General features: G+C 54.9%; 1 protein-coding gene and 1 non-coding gene across 3 annotated transcripts; both read right to left on the reverse strand.

The window, feature by feature from the left end:
* Positions 1 to 250: 250 nt before the first annotated feature.
* On the reverse strand, positions 251 to 15340 carry PRRC2A (proline rich coiled-coil 2A). 2 transcript variants are annotated; one of them, XM_027958834.3, is made up of 31 exons: positions 15196 to 15340; positions 13237 to 13411; positions 12563 to 12740; positions 12093 to 12192; positions 11929 to 12001; positions 11445 to 11588; positions 11143 to 11294; positions 10882 to 10961; positions 10594 to 10736; positions 10072 to 10162; positions 9745 to 9961; positions 8853 to 9327; positions 8217 to 8407; positions 7700 to 7997; positions 7115 to 7325; positions 5048 to 6916; positions 4300 to 4571; positions 3994 to 4124; positions 3644 to 3773; positions 3457 to 3542; positions 3027 to 3260; positions 2746 to 2886; positions 2559 to 2630; positions 2272 to 2439; positions 2016 to 2098; positions 1649 to 1859; positions 1466 to 1564; positions 1106 to 1318; positions 900 to 994; positions 702 to 792; positions 251 to 582 (listed from the first exon to the last, which is right to left on the reverse strand). In XM_027958834.3, the coding sequence occupies exons 2-31, from the start codon at positions 13346 to 13348 to the stop codon at positions 442 to 444; spliced, it is 6501 nt and encodes a 2166-aa protein (XP_027814635.1). In that variant the 5' UTR covers positions 13349 to 13411; positions 15196 to 15340; the 3' UTR covers positions 251 to 441. The 2 variants fall into 2 exon arrangements, with proteins under 2 accessions (XP_027814635.1, XP_027814636.1); XM_027958835.3 differs by having other exon boundaries at positions 549 to 582; positions 702 to 817.
* On the reverse strand, positions 12924 to 13054 carry LOC114109767 (small nucleolar RNA SNORA38). The gene has a single exon (XR_003586346.1). It is a non-coding gene; the product is annotated as a small nucleolar RNA SNORA38 (small nucleolar RNA).
* Positions 15341 to 15386: the final 46 nt, after the last annotated feature.

The raw sequence follows: 15386 nt of genomic DNA on the forward strand, positions 1-15386 counted from the left end.
ATACATGCAAGCAAAGCTCTATAGGACTGACCCAGCCGTCAGGTACAAACCAACCTCACTGGCACAAAAAAACAAAATTAATTCCTGGCCCACGAAATTTCTAAGGTAACACCAAGCGCTTGTTTTGAGGTAGTTAGAAGTGGTCACCAAGGTAAAGTAACAAATATCTGCCTAACTGAAACCACTCTACAGATCACTTGGCATTGAATATACCATAAGAGACTGCAACCAACCAACCCATCCCCCCAAATCATTTGGGAATTTTTTTTTAATCCTTTTATTCTTTTTTAACAAACGGCCCCAGGGATAGGGGACGAGGGGAGGGGAGAGGAGGGGAAGCGAGGCACCAGCCCCACAACCCTTCCCCACCCACCCCTTTCCCCCTTATATATTTATAATCTATATACAAGCCCCGGGGGGTGGGGGGCAAAGGGAACTCCCTCAGCGGGGTGGGGGCAATCCAGGCTCCTTGTCCCCTCTGGACCCAGGCTCCTCTGCCCTTCGGGATGGCCCCTCTCGAGAAGGTGGCCCTGTCCGCTCCCAAGGCTTCGGCATCCAGCGCAGGGCATCTGGTGGGGAGGCCTGGGGGGCGGGCACATGTGGAAGAATTAAGTCAAACAGGGAGGTCAGGGATGGAAGAGCGGGAACTCAGGGGGAAACTCCTCAACTCGGACTTGTGCCTACAAGGGTTTCTCCTTCACCTGCTGGTAGAGGTCGATGCGCTGTGTGCGGAAGACTCCGCTATAGGTGGAAGGTGGGGCCTTGAGACGGGAATTGAGGCCAGAAAAAGACCTGGAGGAAAGGTATTTGAGGCAACCTTCAGACCCATCTATGGTCCCCAAAGAAAGTAAATCCTTGGGGATGGATGGGCAGTCTGCACCCCCATTCCCTTCTCTTGCCTTCCAGATGGGGGAGTCCGTGATGACCCAGGTCCCCCAAGGTTGCTGTTCAGTTTTCGATAATCCTGGAACGGCTTCAGTTCTACTGGGTGCAACTGAAGGAAAAAAGACTCATGAGCATCCTGCCTCTCCACGTCTTCATCCTGATACTGAATCCTTACCCCTGAGTCTCAGGGTTCCCTAGCACTTCAGCTCCTGTACCTTACCTCTGCTCGCCCCAAGCTAGGGCCGAAGGGCCTGGCAGGTGAAGGCAGCACCCGAGTAGCAGGAGCAGGTGGGGGCCGCACAGCCAGGCTGGGCGGCTGCAGAGGAGGGCCCACAGGTAACAGAGAGAGGGGGGGTGGGGCAGGAGGCGGCGCCGGTGGCAGGGAGCCAAAGTTCACCACAGGCAGCTGTGAGTCCACCATGGGCAGAAGCATCTGTAATGAGAAACATGGGAACATGGGAGTGTGTGTTGGGGGCAGGGAGGAATGTCAGAAAACCAGCAAGAATCCAAACAAGCAACAAAAAACGCTATAGAGTTGGAAGGCAAAGTGCACAAAGGGGACTGGGAAGATAAAAGGTACCTGCTGGGCAGGGGCCCCTGAGGGGAGGAAGCCGCTTTGGCCACCAGGCTGCAGAGGAGCCGAATAAAAATCTGAGGGGGATGGCAGATCCTGTCGCACCTGTTGGGGAACAGGGAGGACAATGTCAACTCCCCCCAAGCACCCTACTCCTACCCCTAAGCCCAGCATCCACCCGCCTCTCACCTGAAGCAAGGGTGGGTCTGGCAGAGGGCTAGGGCAGAAGGCTGGAGAGTAGAGGAAGGAAGGTGGAGGGTAGAGAACCCCTCCAGCCGGCAGCTTCCCCAGCTCTGTTGCTTGCAGTGCAGAAAAATCCAGAAACTGGCCCTTGACAGCTATCCCCGAGAGCAGTGCCGAGGGTGGGGCTGGGCCCGTGGGGAGGTACAGGGGCTGTGATCTGGAAGGAAATTGGGTCAAGGCGGAGAAGTATCAGGAACCAGTCAACTCCTTTAGTCTGAAATGGAAGTCCACCACCCTCCAGGTACCCTAGAAGTGTCTTCCCCTTCTCTCTTTCCCTGAACACAGTTCCATGACCTTCTGAAATAAGTCTTACCTGTAAGGGTGCAGTGAGGGTGTCCCAGGACGGAAGCCTCCACTGTTGGGATGTAACTGAGAGTCTATGGCTCCTCCTGAGACCTGCAGGAAAGCAAGAACGGAACAGCTCCAGTTTTCCTGGTCAAGAAAAACTCACCCACCCCACCCACTACAGCAAAAGCAGGAAGAAAAATTTTAAAAACTGCAAATGGGACAGGCTTGATTTTAGGGGACAGCAGACAGAGAGGGGTCCTTGAATAGGAGGCAGGACCCACCTGAGAACTGGGAGGCCCAGGGCTGCCATAGAAGATCTCCGGGTACAAGCGCTGGCCTGAGGAGCTGGTCTCAGGGCCACAGTGCCCAGAAGCCAGGTTCTTGGATTGTGGCTCAGCTGAGGCAGAAGCACTGGGGAGCAGCTCCCAGTCTCGGGCCATGGGAATGGCCTGGGAAGGAGAAGTCTTGTCAAGAGGGCCATCTGTGCAACCTGGATGCCCAGGTCACTCCCAGACACTCTCCTCCAGGTGTCCAAAGCCTGTCATCAAAACCTCACTCTCCCACTTACCTCAGTAACTGATGCTGTTAGCTCCTTCTCTGCTTTTAAACTGTCTCCCACCACCAGGCACAAGTCTGAGTCCTGTGATCACGAGGCAGGGGAGATGGTCCATGATTCAGACACATGTCCTCCCCCACTTCCAGTCCTTCCCCTCTCTCCACCCAAGCCAAGACACCCCAATCCAGTCCACACAGACCTTATCACTGGTACCAAACTGGACTGGAGGACCAGGTCGATGGGACGGCCGGAGGGAACCAGGCTCTGGACCTCGGTCTGTACGCTGCAATCGTTCTGTGCCAATGGGCCCAGGGGGCAGAGGCTGCTCCCGGGGCAGCTCCTGAGTGGGGCAACACAGTGAAGTAGGGGTCGGGGGAGGAAAAGGAAGCTCAAATCAGCACACACAGGCAGAGGAAAGGGGAGACAAAAGCAAGGCCAAAGTCCCAGAAACATTCGTCTTATCCTTTCTTGGTCATTTACCTTTCTGTCCCCATCATGGGGGGCAGGTGGCCGTCTCCTAGGAGGTTCAGAGGGTTCAGAGCCAGGTGGACCCTCACCAGCAACAGCATTCAGGGGTGAGGGGCCTCCAGGTCGCTTGGGGGGCCCCTCTGCTGCCCCCTTGAGTCCTCCATCAGGGGAACTTCGCTGGCTGCAGGGACCTGATGACACCTGAGAATCCCCACTCAGGTCCACCCCACTGTCAGACTGACTCATCTGAGAGGAGTGGAGAAGGAGTTAAGTCAGAGCAGGAAGCACCCCAATACCTGAATGAGGTACACACATAGACAAACTATAGAAAGGAGACGACTATGTGATGGAACAGCCCCACGCTCATCCCAGAACAGTTGGGCAAGTAGGGCCGGTACTCAACAACATCCCAGCTCAGACACTCCCTCCCTCTCTCACTCACCTCTGTGCCAGCCACATCCTCAAAAGGACTCAGGGGTTCCATCCAAGGCTCCATGGAGCCAGGCTGGTAACTCTTTCGGCTAGTGGCTGGGAAAAGCACCAACATACAGAAGTGAGAGAAGACAGTTCTACGGTCCACCTTGTTCTTAAGTCCTCTAACACAGTCCTTCCTTTTCAGCTGAACTCACCAGTATGTAAACGATTCCAGATGTGAGGGGTCAGGGCCTCTGTTCCTGCATCTCTGGACTCCCCCTGAGGGCCTGAGCCCTCGGGTTTGGGGCCCAAAAATCCAGAGCTATGAGGAGGTGGCAGTGATTCCTAAAAATGAGAGTCCAGAAACAAGACTGGGCAATGCAAGCAAGTAGGACAGAGAACCACACGTGTGGGGCAAAACAGGAGATACGAGAAATAAGCAGTGATCAACACTGAGAATTTGGGGTGAAAACACAATAGCAGAAATAGGAAAAAGAGTGGAGAAAACATCAAGTTAGAGCTCTCAAAAGTGAGAGCAGTGAAATACTCCAACCCAGCCCCTTACCTCCTGCAGCAGCTCCGGTTTTCTAGGTGGCCGCTCTCGCCGTTTAGGGGGGAAGGGATTAACTCCAGCAGAGTCCCGGGACGTCCCGCCCATCCCCCTCACCATCGGCCCTGGCTCCTCAAAATGGGGGTCTGGGGAGAAGGGGAAATTCATCAGCGTCTGCCTTGACTATCACCAAACTGAGCTTTGCCCTCTGTACTCCACCTCCCAGTCCTACACCCTCAGCACAGACACCCAGCACCATCACTCCTGGGCCACACACTTCCTCCTTCAACACCCTGGGAACCCTTAGCCCCTCCAGCTTACCTGAACTGACGTCGTCATTGTTGGCCCTCTGAGGGTCATAACGGGCGGGGGGCCGAGGAGAGGGGCCTTGAGGGGCTTGGGGAGGCCCAGGCTTCGGCCTTGGGTGCCCCACTGGCGCAGCTGCACTTCCCTGGCGGCTGCTGAGCTGAGCCAGAGCCTGCTGGATGCCAGCAGGGTTGCTGTGGATAACTTGGTCCAAGCGGAAGACCGCAGAACTGCTGGGGGGAGGGGGAGGCAGAGGGAGCCCTGGGGGACGTTCCTCTGGGGGACGGCTGAAGAGAACAAAGAATCAGCTCCAGTATTTACAAAACTGTTACCATTTTCCCTACAACTCTCTTCAACCTGTTCTCTGTGCTAAAATCCAGGTGTTTCTGGAGAACTTTTTTTCTGGCCGCACCACCCAACTCCTGGGATCTTGGTTCCCTAACCAGGGATCAAAGCTAAGCCCGGACAATGAAGGCGCAGAGTCCTAACCTTGGGACTGCCAGGGAATCCTTGTTTTCCCACACTTCTAAGGAAATTTTACTCGTACAGGTGCACAAAGGAAAACAAGGAATACGGGTGTTTCCGATGCTGTCCACTGCTTTCCAGCCACGTCACCTAAACACAGATCCCTGGTGCCCTAACAGCTCACTCCATGTATTGACCTCCATTCCACTGCATCCAACCCGGCTTCTCTAACAGGTTTTCTCCTCTCCCCCAACCCAACAACTCAAAGGAATAAACTTAACCACCTGCCCGTACCCACCTTCGGTTCTTGGGAGAGGGCCAGCTCCTCTTGTCCCCTCGCCCTGGGCCGGCCCTCCCTCCAGGACCCCCGCCACCTCCTCCACTGCTGCCACCACCACCACCAGACTTGTTGCTTGGGCCTGGGCGCCGGTTCTGCCTCTCCATGCCAGGTCGCTGACTCGAAAAGCTCCGCTTGCTCAAATCCTTAGCTCTCTGGCTCAGATCTCCACGGGACATGGTTGAGATGCCTGGCCCAGCACCACCTCCACTCCCTCCATGAGTTCCCACAGCTTTGGGGGTCAGCAGTGCTGGTGGCGGAGCCTCCTTGTCCCCCCGCCGCTCGCTGGCAAAGTCGCTGCTCTCAGAGGCCGTCTCCCACTCCTCGTTGGCTTGGTCCGAGTTCTGGTTTGACAGATCAGGAGACTTGGCCGCTGCCCGGCGAGGTGGTGGGGGCACCGCTACTGTCGTGAGGGCCTCCTCTGACCCGGGTGTAGAGGCTGGAAGAGCTAGGGAAGGCTTGCCCTCAGCTCCCCTGGCAGCGTTCTCTCGTTCCTGTTTCAGTCTCCGGAAACGAGGTGGTTTGTCCTGCTGCTGAGCCCTCCCATGTCGTCTCCTTCTGGGCCGCTCCCCGTCTTCCACACCCATGCCTCCATTGTTGCCTCCACTGCTGCCTCCTCGGGCCATAGGGCACAGAGGCCCCGGGGTCAGCTTCTCTTTCAAAGGCTCCTTACTTGGTGGCATAGGACCTGTTGGAGGCTTCTTTGGAGCCAGGGACTTGGTTGGGGGGCTCCAGCCGGGGCAAATGGGGGGAGGGGGCCGCCCACCCCCTCGACCCCGACGGGATGGCACTCCTCTGGGAGTAAAGACTCGCCCACCTCGGGCAGTAGAAAAGCGGGCTGGGGCTGGTGAAGGGGGTGCTCCTGATGATGGGGGAACAAGAGGGACCTGCGTAGGTACTCCTTCCTTGGGGGTGGGGGCCTCCTTGTCCGAGGGGGCCAGGTCACTCTCGTGGGTCTCGCTGCCTGTCTCTGAGCCCCGCTGCCGGCGCCGCTTGGGGATTTCTTCATACTCCGAGCCCTCACTCCGTGTCTCACTGGCAGTGCGGCCTCGGGGAGGAGGATGGTTTGGTCCCCCTGTCCCACCTCCACGTCCATCATCTCCTCGAAACTCTCGGTAACTGCGGAACTCTCGGCTTCGGGCTCCCCGCCCCCGTCCCCCATAGGTCCCCCGAAAACCCCTCCCTCTGGCAAAATACTCCCCTCGGCCCCGACCCCGGCAAGAGGTAGGACCCACTCTTTCATAGGAATAGTCCCTCCTAAGCCTTGGGGCAGGGGAAAGATTCCCACTGGGTGGGGTCTCCTTGGGGCCAGCTATCTTCCCCTTCACTGTCTTCAATGGGTCTGGCTTTGGAGCCTTGGGGGTTTCATCCCCCTGTTCGAGGGGCTTGGGGTTGGGGGGCAGCTCTTCAACTTTCGCAGGCGGTTGGGGTTTCTTTATCGGCCCGGCCCGGCGGGGAGGGGCCCCTGACTCCTCTGGAGGGATCCCACGACGACTGCTGCCTGGGCGTGGGCCCCAGCGGGTCTCCGTGCGGCTCTCTCTGCGAGGTGGCGGGGGGCCTTGGCCTCCAATTCCTCGGGAAGGTTTTCGACCAGTTTCTGGCCCTGTCAGCTGTGGAGCCTCCTCCTTGGGGGTTTCCTTCTTGGGTGGTGGAGCTTGCATCTTGGCTGCCTCCTCATTGCCTGGGGGCCAGGGGAGTGGACGGGGCCCTGGGGGAGCTGGCTCCTCCAGAGGAAAGCGAGAGATTGGGGGCCCAGGGGCTCCATTCTCAGGAAAGCCTGGATAACTGGCCAGATAGGGTGGTGGAGGAGGTACTGGAGGGGTCTCGCTCCTGAAGAGGGAGACAGAAAAAATGGAAGTAAGTATCTCAAGAGAAGAAAAACGAACTAGGTGGGGAAACAGAACACTTTATTATTATGACCCAAACACTCCTTTCATGTTTATTCCTATCGCTTCACTAATAATCCAAAGTACCTATTCTTCTAGATACGTTTGCTAGAAACCCTTCCGTTTCTCTACTCACACTCACCTCATCCCCTTCTCATCCTCATCAGCAGCCTGGCGCAGGGGTGAAGTAAGTGGGCGGGGGTCAGCAGGTGTGGTGGTGAAGACATCTCCTACCCAAGCCAACTTTGGATCCACTGGTGGGGTGCCCCGATCCCGTAAGAGGGCGGGTGCGTGGCGCTCAAATGGCTCTGAACTTGAGCCCCCACTGTCTGAACGCTCCCGGGGAACTAGGCCTGAGAAAACCAAACAGTATGAGAAAAAGTATCGTTTTTATGTTACAGGCCCTCCAGCCCCCAAAGCACCTCCCCAGTTCAATCCCCCACATCAGTCCGGTCAATGTCAGTGCCTCCATCTCCTGGGAGACAGTGCCTGCTCTCCTAAAAGATGGTGAACCACTCAGCTTCCCTGCAGATCAATCTATAATCCCTCCACCCAGGGGAATCTTGGTGTAGGGGCATCCCTACTTTACTCCTGCAACACAAAGTTATCTCGGGAGCGCTAAGCTCACCTCTTGATTGGTTGCCCTTCATCCCCATAGCAAGATGAGGATACCTACTTCCCAAGACTAAGGGGTCCCCGACACCCCACCTTGTCTATGGTGCCTTACCAGAGGGATGTACACCAGGAGGGTAGAAGTCCAGAGGGGGCCGGCCTTGGAGGAGCCGAGGGTCCACATAAGGAGGAATCATCATCCAGCGGGGATCAAAGTTCATAGGGGGCATGGGCGGGGGCCGGCCCAGAGCACCTGGGTATAGGGCCTTGGGGGGCGGGGGCGGAGCCTGTGGAGCTGGCACGGCCCCCATGGTCACAGGCTGCGGTGGTGACGGGGGCACTGGGGTAGGCTGGGCAGAGCCCTGCTGATGCTGCTGCCACTGCTGCTGCTGTTGCTGCTTCAAAAGCTGCTCCTGGGGAAGGACAAAAGGGAGTGAGATGCATCAAAGGACCAACCAGAACGCAGGACTAGCAAAAACAAAACCCACACTGATGCGACACTTGGACCAGACAGAAACTAGGGTGACTCAACGGAGACAACTAGTAGAGGGACCCAGGAAGTAACTTATGGGTAGGCTAAATACTGAAACCAAGCAGAGAAGCAGCCCTTAAGAGAAGTAATTTAGTTTCACCTGCTGCTGCCGCTGGAAACGAGGAGGCAATGATTTCTGATATTTGGGATAGCCCAAGCCTTGGCTGGGGGGCTGCCGGGTGGGACCAACTCCATCACCCTTGGGTTCCACCTTTGGGGCTGGGGGTGTGGCAGGGGAAGGAACCTCTTCTGGTGGTTCAGGACCCTCTTTTGAGGGTACTTGAGGTTCCACTGCATTGAAAAAAAAATAATCAGAGCGATCTAGTCCACCAACAGATATTCCATGAACACCCCATAATTTCAGCACTCACTTCTAGCAGCCCCTCTAACAATAAGACCATCCCATTTAAAATCCATGAAAACACTTCAAGGTCTCTCAAAAGCCAACGGTGGTGGCATTAATTTCCCATGAAATCATCAAAAGTAACACTTCCTTCACCCTTGCTCCACTCTAGGCCTATAGAGAAGTGGTTTTAGGTTACTACTTATTCAGGAACTCAGGTAAGAAAACCTTTCCCCCTCAGATGTCCACAGAAGCAAAAAGATCCATTTCACCCATACCAGTGACAGTCCAATGAACCGAAACTGCCTTTTATTTCCTTTACTCACATCCTTACCACCTGCACCCTCAACCCCAAGCAGACAGAAGGTCTACCCATCACCATCTCCATCATACCTGCACTGGCTTCGAAGCTACCACTGCTGGGGCTACTGGTGCTGCCCCCACCACCCACTGTGGTGGGAGCCGGAGCCACACCTGGAGTAGGGGTGGACTGGGCAGGAGAGGACTGTGCCGGTTCTTCTGGTTCTTTTTCAGGTGTCGGAACTGGGGCCGGCGGAGGAGCTGGAGGCGTGGGGAGTTCTTTGGGGACTGCAGGTGGTGGAGCGGGAGCAGGAGGGGGAGCAGGTGGTGCAGCAGGCTCTGCTTTGAGCCGCTTGTCAGGTGCCCCAAACTTCTCATCAAGTCGCTTGAGCTTCTCGGCACAGGCTGCCCTGCGCTCCTCCTGCATGCGCCGCTCCTCCTCCTCTCGCCGGCGCCGAGCCCGCTCCACAGCCAGGGAGATTTCAGACGAAGACTGCTTTCGCCGCTGCCGCCAAGCTTCATCCTCATCTTCGGGTGCTGGGGGCTTGCAGGGAGGCCCCCCGCGATCCTGTCAGTGGGCAAACCCAGCAGGGCCAGAGGTGTCAGTTACTATGTTTCTTATGATCTCTTTCACAGACTAATCAACTGTCTCTAGCTGCGGGTACAAAGACCAGGCCTTGGGGTTGATGGCCTCTCATGGTAGGGACAAACTCATCATCATCATCTTTTTTTCTTCTTTTTCAAGACCCGAAGACCACAGGTGTCCTTGTTTTTCCTAACTAGCATTCCAATTTCTCTCTTCACCCTAACCCGCCTAACACCAACGATGTTCCAAACCTTTTCAGATATGCTCCACAGCTCTACACTTACTGCAGCCCATTTTTGGCCCTCCCTCCAGCTTCCTCTTATTACTGCTGCTTCAGTCAGTCAGCTGAAACTAGTCTCCCCAAAATGACCCTCTCAACCCCTCATTGTAGACACTCACTGGGTAGTCCCCAGGGGGGCCCCAGTTCCCGGCGGGGCCTCGGTGGGGTGGGGGTGGGGGAGGCTTTGGGGCAGGAGGCCCCGGCTCTGTCTCTGGAGGCCGAGAGGTCTCTGCCCAGGCCGTCTTGGGAGGGGGCGGTTCGCTGCCGGGGGAGTTGCCCTTTTTGCCATCTGCTTCAGGGGGCCGTTCCTCACCAGCAGCTGACTGGGACTCCTTGCTGTGAGTAGACCAACAGTAGAATTAAAATCAGCTGCAACCCAGCTCCTTTAAGAGTCTATTACCGTGAGACAAACAGCCCCTCCACCCCCCAGAGAGCCCTAAACTCACTGGCCCTCAGCTCCCTCCTCATCGGAGTCTCGCCCGTCTTCCTCATCGCTGAACTTGAGCTTCTCAGTGTAGTCAACCTCCTCATGGGCCCCTAAGGGGAAAAGTGAAGCATGGTAACCCAAGCATTCTGCTCTCCCATCTCGAGTATCACTACACGATTGGATGCGCTATCAAGGCCAACTGCCCTCTTCTCGCTGGCATCCAGATCCACCACGACTGTCAATTTCACTCCTCTGACTCCTTCTCCACCAGGATGCGGCTTTCCTCCAGGTATCTGCCCTATCCCTCAATGTCTATTCCCATAATGATCCATTGTTTTCTCATCAGATTTTGCTTTTTAAAACTGAAACACTTGGGAATTCCCTGGCGGTCCAGTGCTTAGGAATCCACACTTTCATTGCCAAGTGCCTGCATTCAATCCCTGGTCAGGGAACTAAGACCCCACAAGCTGTACAGTGCGGCCCAAACCAAACCAAAGCCCCAAAACAAAACTGAAATACTTGGTCCTTAACATCCACTCACCTGCCCAACCATCATCATTCTCCTGGTCCAACTGGTCAAACTCTTTGAGATTATCTTCTTTAAGAATGGAAGGCCGACCCACAGGCTCTACAAGACGCATTGGCGGCCCTGACCCTCGGGGGCCTGCCACACGGGGGAAACGGCTGTGTATGAACAGGGAAAGGAGAGAAAAAGATAAAAGAAGGCTGGATTGTATAATCGCAGACCGAGCCTCCTGGCTAGAGAACCATCTCCTCCTCAGCAGGCTTCCCCTGTCCCCAGGCACAAATCCAGACCTAGATTACTCACCTGGGCCCATCAGGGGTGGGGTATCTGTAAGGCCCCTGGGGTCCATAGGGCGGAGGGAACGGGAGATATGGGGGATACATCTGCAAGAGCCCAACAGTAGCCGCTTAGAGGAGCAGCCCAACAGCCTACCACAGCCCTAAGCCTCTCATCCTCCCACCCTCCCAAACCTCTGCTATCCAGCTGTCCCCGCCAAAGACTAAGTTGTAACTCCTAACTCTAGCTTCCAGCACAATTAATCCAAAACAAGATATCCAAACTTACGAAGGGCGGCATCATCCCGCGGTAGGGAGGGAACTGGGGTGGGCCCGAAGGCTGCAGCCCACCCCGGGGATCATGGCCGTGATGAAGTTTGGAGTCCGGGCCCTCCAGCTCATCAGGGCCACGCCCACCTCCGTCCCTCCAAGTTGTAGAATCTGTATTTTGGAAAAGACAGAGTGAACACAGCTGAAACCAACGGGGAGAAAAATGAATGAGCCAGCACTTCGCTCTGAAATGGAATAAGGTGATGTCCTGGTCAAAAGGTGGGTTCCTAATCCATTCACTCACTAATAGTGGCCACTCACTTTGAGGGCGGAGGCTTGGTCCGGGCCCAGACGACTGTTCGGCAGACTCCCTTTCCTTGGCAGCCTTGTCCTGGTCGCCAGCCGCCTGCAGGGTCGGAAATTCCTCTCGAGAGAATCGTGACAGTAGGCTTGATGCCCTTCCACCTGTTGGGGTTGAGGCACAAGAGTGAGACAAAAGTATCTTTACTGAGGATGCACTGTGAAAGTGGAAGGCTCTGACAGGTATCAGAACCAGTTCTGCCTCCAAACTTACCCCCTATGTATTAAGTGTTCATTCCTTAAGAAACAAAATCAGTTTGGGGATATCCACCTCTCACTTTCATATAAATCTGCGACAAATCTTGCTCACATGTTTCCCAAGAAACCAAATAAATGTGATCTAAAATTTTGCAAAGAGTATGAGGACACTTTGCTCAAGGTATAGTGCAGGACTCCTGCCTACTATGGTGCCCAAAGAGACCTCCTCAAACAGCCTTGCACTCACCATCTCCATGTGCTCCATGGGTGACGCTGGCTTGTGCCCAGGACTTTACCCCGCTTGGAACCGAAGGAGTGTTCTGGGGAAGCAGAGAGATAATGGTGACATGAGGAGGAGCTACAAGCCATTCTTGCCCCTGCTCCCTAAAAAACATCCAGTTTTTCAGATACCTCGGGGGCTGCTGGCGGTCGTTTCGATTGGTTGGAGGCAGGCGTCTGTGAAGCCGGCAGTGGCTGCGATTCCGGCTGCTGAGCGGTTGAGGCATCGGAACTGAGGGGATGGTAAGATGGGAAGGTTATTCAGAGTCTGAGACGGTACCAGCTCCTCTGCTTCTCCAACTGGTGGGGGACATGAACCGAACCCAGGCCTTCTCACTACTTTTTACAAGTTTTAAGACAAAATACCACAAGCGCATCAAGCTTGCATAGACTGTCATCTGTTCTTCAAGCTTTCCTTTCGCCTGACAAAAAGCTAAAGGTACCATTCCTTAGTCATTTAACAGGAGTCCTGCAATAGGCAGGAGAGGGTCTTTCTTCTTTGTCTCTGACTTTCATCTGGCCACGTTAGACCAAGCCCCAATTCATCCTGAAGTTCAAAGTTAAAATATTCCTAACTCTAGATCCCCTAGGTTTCCACCTACCTCTTGGGGTCGGACTGCTCCTGTTTGCTTGCCCATCCTGTTCCGTCTTTCGGCACTAGTGAGACATTGGGGTCATTGCCTTTGTTCTCGGCTTTCAGGCTTGGAAGGTTGGCCGGGGGTGGCATACGCCGAGCAATGGCAACTTTCCCAAGACTCTGTAGGCCATGTCGAGGGGCAACTGGAGAAAAGATGGAGAGAGAATGGAAAATGCCTCTAATGGGAAATCTGACAGCATCCGACCCGAGGCCCCGTTTACAGACATCCCCAACCTCTTCTCTTAGAAAGCTTCTCTCCCTTTGCCCTAGGCAATCTCTGAAATTCTATCAACAAGGAAGGCTGAAAGGCTTTACACTCAGTAATTCTTTGTGGGATGGTTGATCTTGAGCCTGCAAGGAGCAAGCTGGCCCTCGACTTCTCCAAGTCCACATTTCTTTGCCTCCAATTCTTACGTGTCCAAAGACAGGAAACCACAGACACGCCTTTGTAGGAGGATGCTTGTGTTCACCAAAAGCACAACGTCCCCTACGGGATCCAAGATAAAACTGGAAAGTCTCTAGTGTTCCTCTAACCTTCTGATATATGTATTACAGGTGTTCCCTTCAAAGAGCTCTGAAATACATGACCCATTCATACTCATCCTCCAATAATTAGGAACATCAGTGCAGGACCCTCACCAGCGGGTTTCTGGATCTCTAAGGACTTGCCCTTATATGTATCAAACAGGTTGAGCGAGGAATACTTCTTTCCATCCTTCCCCTTGGCAGTCGGCCCCGAGCGATCGGACATTGCGCTGGAAGCTCATTGAGTACGTTGGGTCCTGCAGGCGCCTCCCCCAAAACGTGCCGGAGCCTGTGACCAGACACCAAGTGTTTCACTCCCTGCTCCGCCAAGGGCCTCCCAATAGAAGCCTAGATGCTCCCTTTTATTCTTACTGGGGCCCAGATATATGGCCCTCTTATGCCTCTTCCTCCAGCCTATTCAAACACCCCAGTTCCTTTAAGCAACCATCATATCTTCTTAGTTCCCCACAAAGCCCATATGCCATATTCCCTCTTTCCCCCAGACACCCCTTACCAAGGAATCCCAAATAAAAATCCAGTATCTTCCTAGTATAAACACTCTCCCCTTTGTGCCAGTCTATAAAGGGTAGCAACCTCATTATGCCCACAAGTAATAATCTCTCTCCATCAAGATCATTTCAGGTACCTACAATAAAAACAGCAAGTCCAAGCCCTAGAGCAAACCAGAGAGAGGCATACAGCTCCGTCATGTAAGGAAGAGAGGTTTAGCTCTCCCTCATTAGACACCAGCTTCCTAAGTTTGCCCTGGGTTCTAGTTCCTGCAGTCTCCCTCCCATCCGGGGAGGTTTTGCAGGAAGGTATGCAGGAGTTTAAGGATTTTATGAGCTTGCTCAGCCAGACTGGGGGTTGGTGCCAGAGAATTCCTCAGGGAACAACTGGGGCACTACATACTCCCAAGCTACAGAATCAAGTATTTTCAATATTCCATCTTTTCCTACACTTGCCCCCATCCCAGCTCCTGGAAAAAAGTTTGTCTCCAGATGGAATACTGGTGGGCTCTGGTTTACCCTACATACACGTGGGTAAAACAAAGCATTATGGATCCACGTCAATAACACCAAGTAACCATGGGGCCAAGGCTAGAATCAACTTCATTTTCCTACCCCCTACCCCATCAGCAGTCATTTCTTTCCCTGATTCTCCTTGCTCCCCAAGCCGACCATACTCTCCAACATCGGTTAGTGTTCCTGAGTGACCAGGCATTTGTTTGTAGATAACAGTGTAAAGGAAATAGGGAGTTGGTGAGATATCCAGACAAGACCGGGATAACTAAAATCAAGAACTTAAAGGAGATGGGGGTTGCTTTGGAGGTGTTTAAGGCCAGTCTTTGAAAATTTATGAAGGGAACGGGGATAGAATAATGAAAAAAACTAAATTAATAAGAGAATTATGAAAGTCGGTGGAAAATAATACACGTAAGCGGGAATGGCAGGAAAAGGATGCAGACCAAATGGAGCAATGTCAGGAGACTCAGGAGAAAGGAGGAGTTAGGATAAAAAGGTGATAAGGAAGATGAGATGAAAAGCAGAGAAGATATTGAGGAACGTAGAAAGCACAGATGCGGGATAAAAGCAGGGTTCCAGAGTGGGAGTGACTGGACGCGAAGTGGGGAGTCAAAAAAGGGGGACCTTAGCGCTGGGTGATGGGAGGGGTCCACTATGGAGAAAAGAAGACTCTTGGGAGAGTAGGACAGTCAGGCGCGGCCCACCCCAGAGCGGCATTAAGGAAGGGGACCCATAAATAGGGGTGATAGTCCAGGAGCGCAAGGCGGGTGGGGAGTTACGGCCCAGGAGCCGGGGGGAGGGCTCCCCATGAAGCCAGAAGGTGAGTGGGTACGGGGAGGTTATAGACTCAGAGATGGGCTAGAGATGCGGGTCCCAGGGTGGGAGTATCGGAGGGGGAGGGGCAGGCAGGGCCCGGCAGCAGGAGGACAAAATGGCGGCGGCTAATGGCAGCTTCTCCTCCCCCCGGCCCGCCGCCGCCGCCGCCGCCGCTGCCACCACCGCTCCCGCGCCGGAAAAGGGCGTTAGCATTCGGCTCGCCCAGACTCACCTGGCCGGGTGCGCGGGGGTCCGGGACCGGGGCCTAGGGGCCTCCCCGGGGTGGGATGGCGGTGGGGCGGGGGCGGATGGCGGCGGATGGCGCCGGGTTCGGCTCCTCCCGTCTCCCTCGCTCACTCCGCGGCTGGGCTCCGACTAACGGCCCATCCGGGCAACCGCCGCCCCCGGGAGCGCCCCCCCCTC

The sequence above is a fragment of the Ovis aries genome, chromosome 20 (genome assembly GCF_016772045.2).
Source record: "Ovis aries strain OAR_USU_Benz2616 breed Rambouillet chromosome 20, ARS-UI_Ramb_v3.0, whole genome shotgun sequence".
NCBI lineage: Eukaryota > Metazoa > Chordata > Mammalia > Artiodactyla > Bovidae > Ovis > Ovis aries.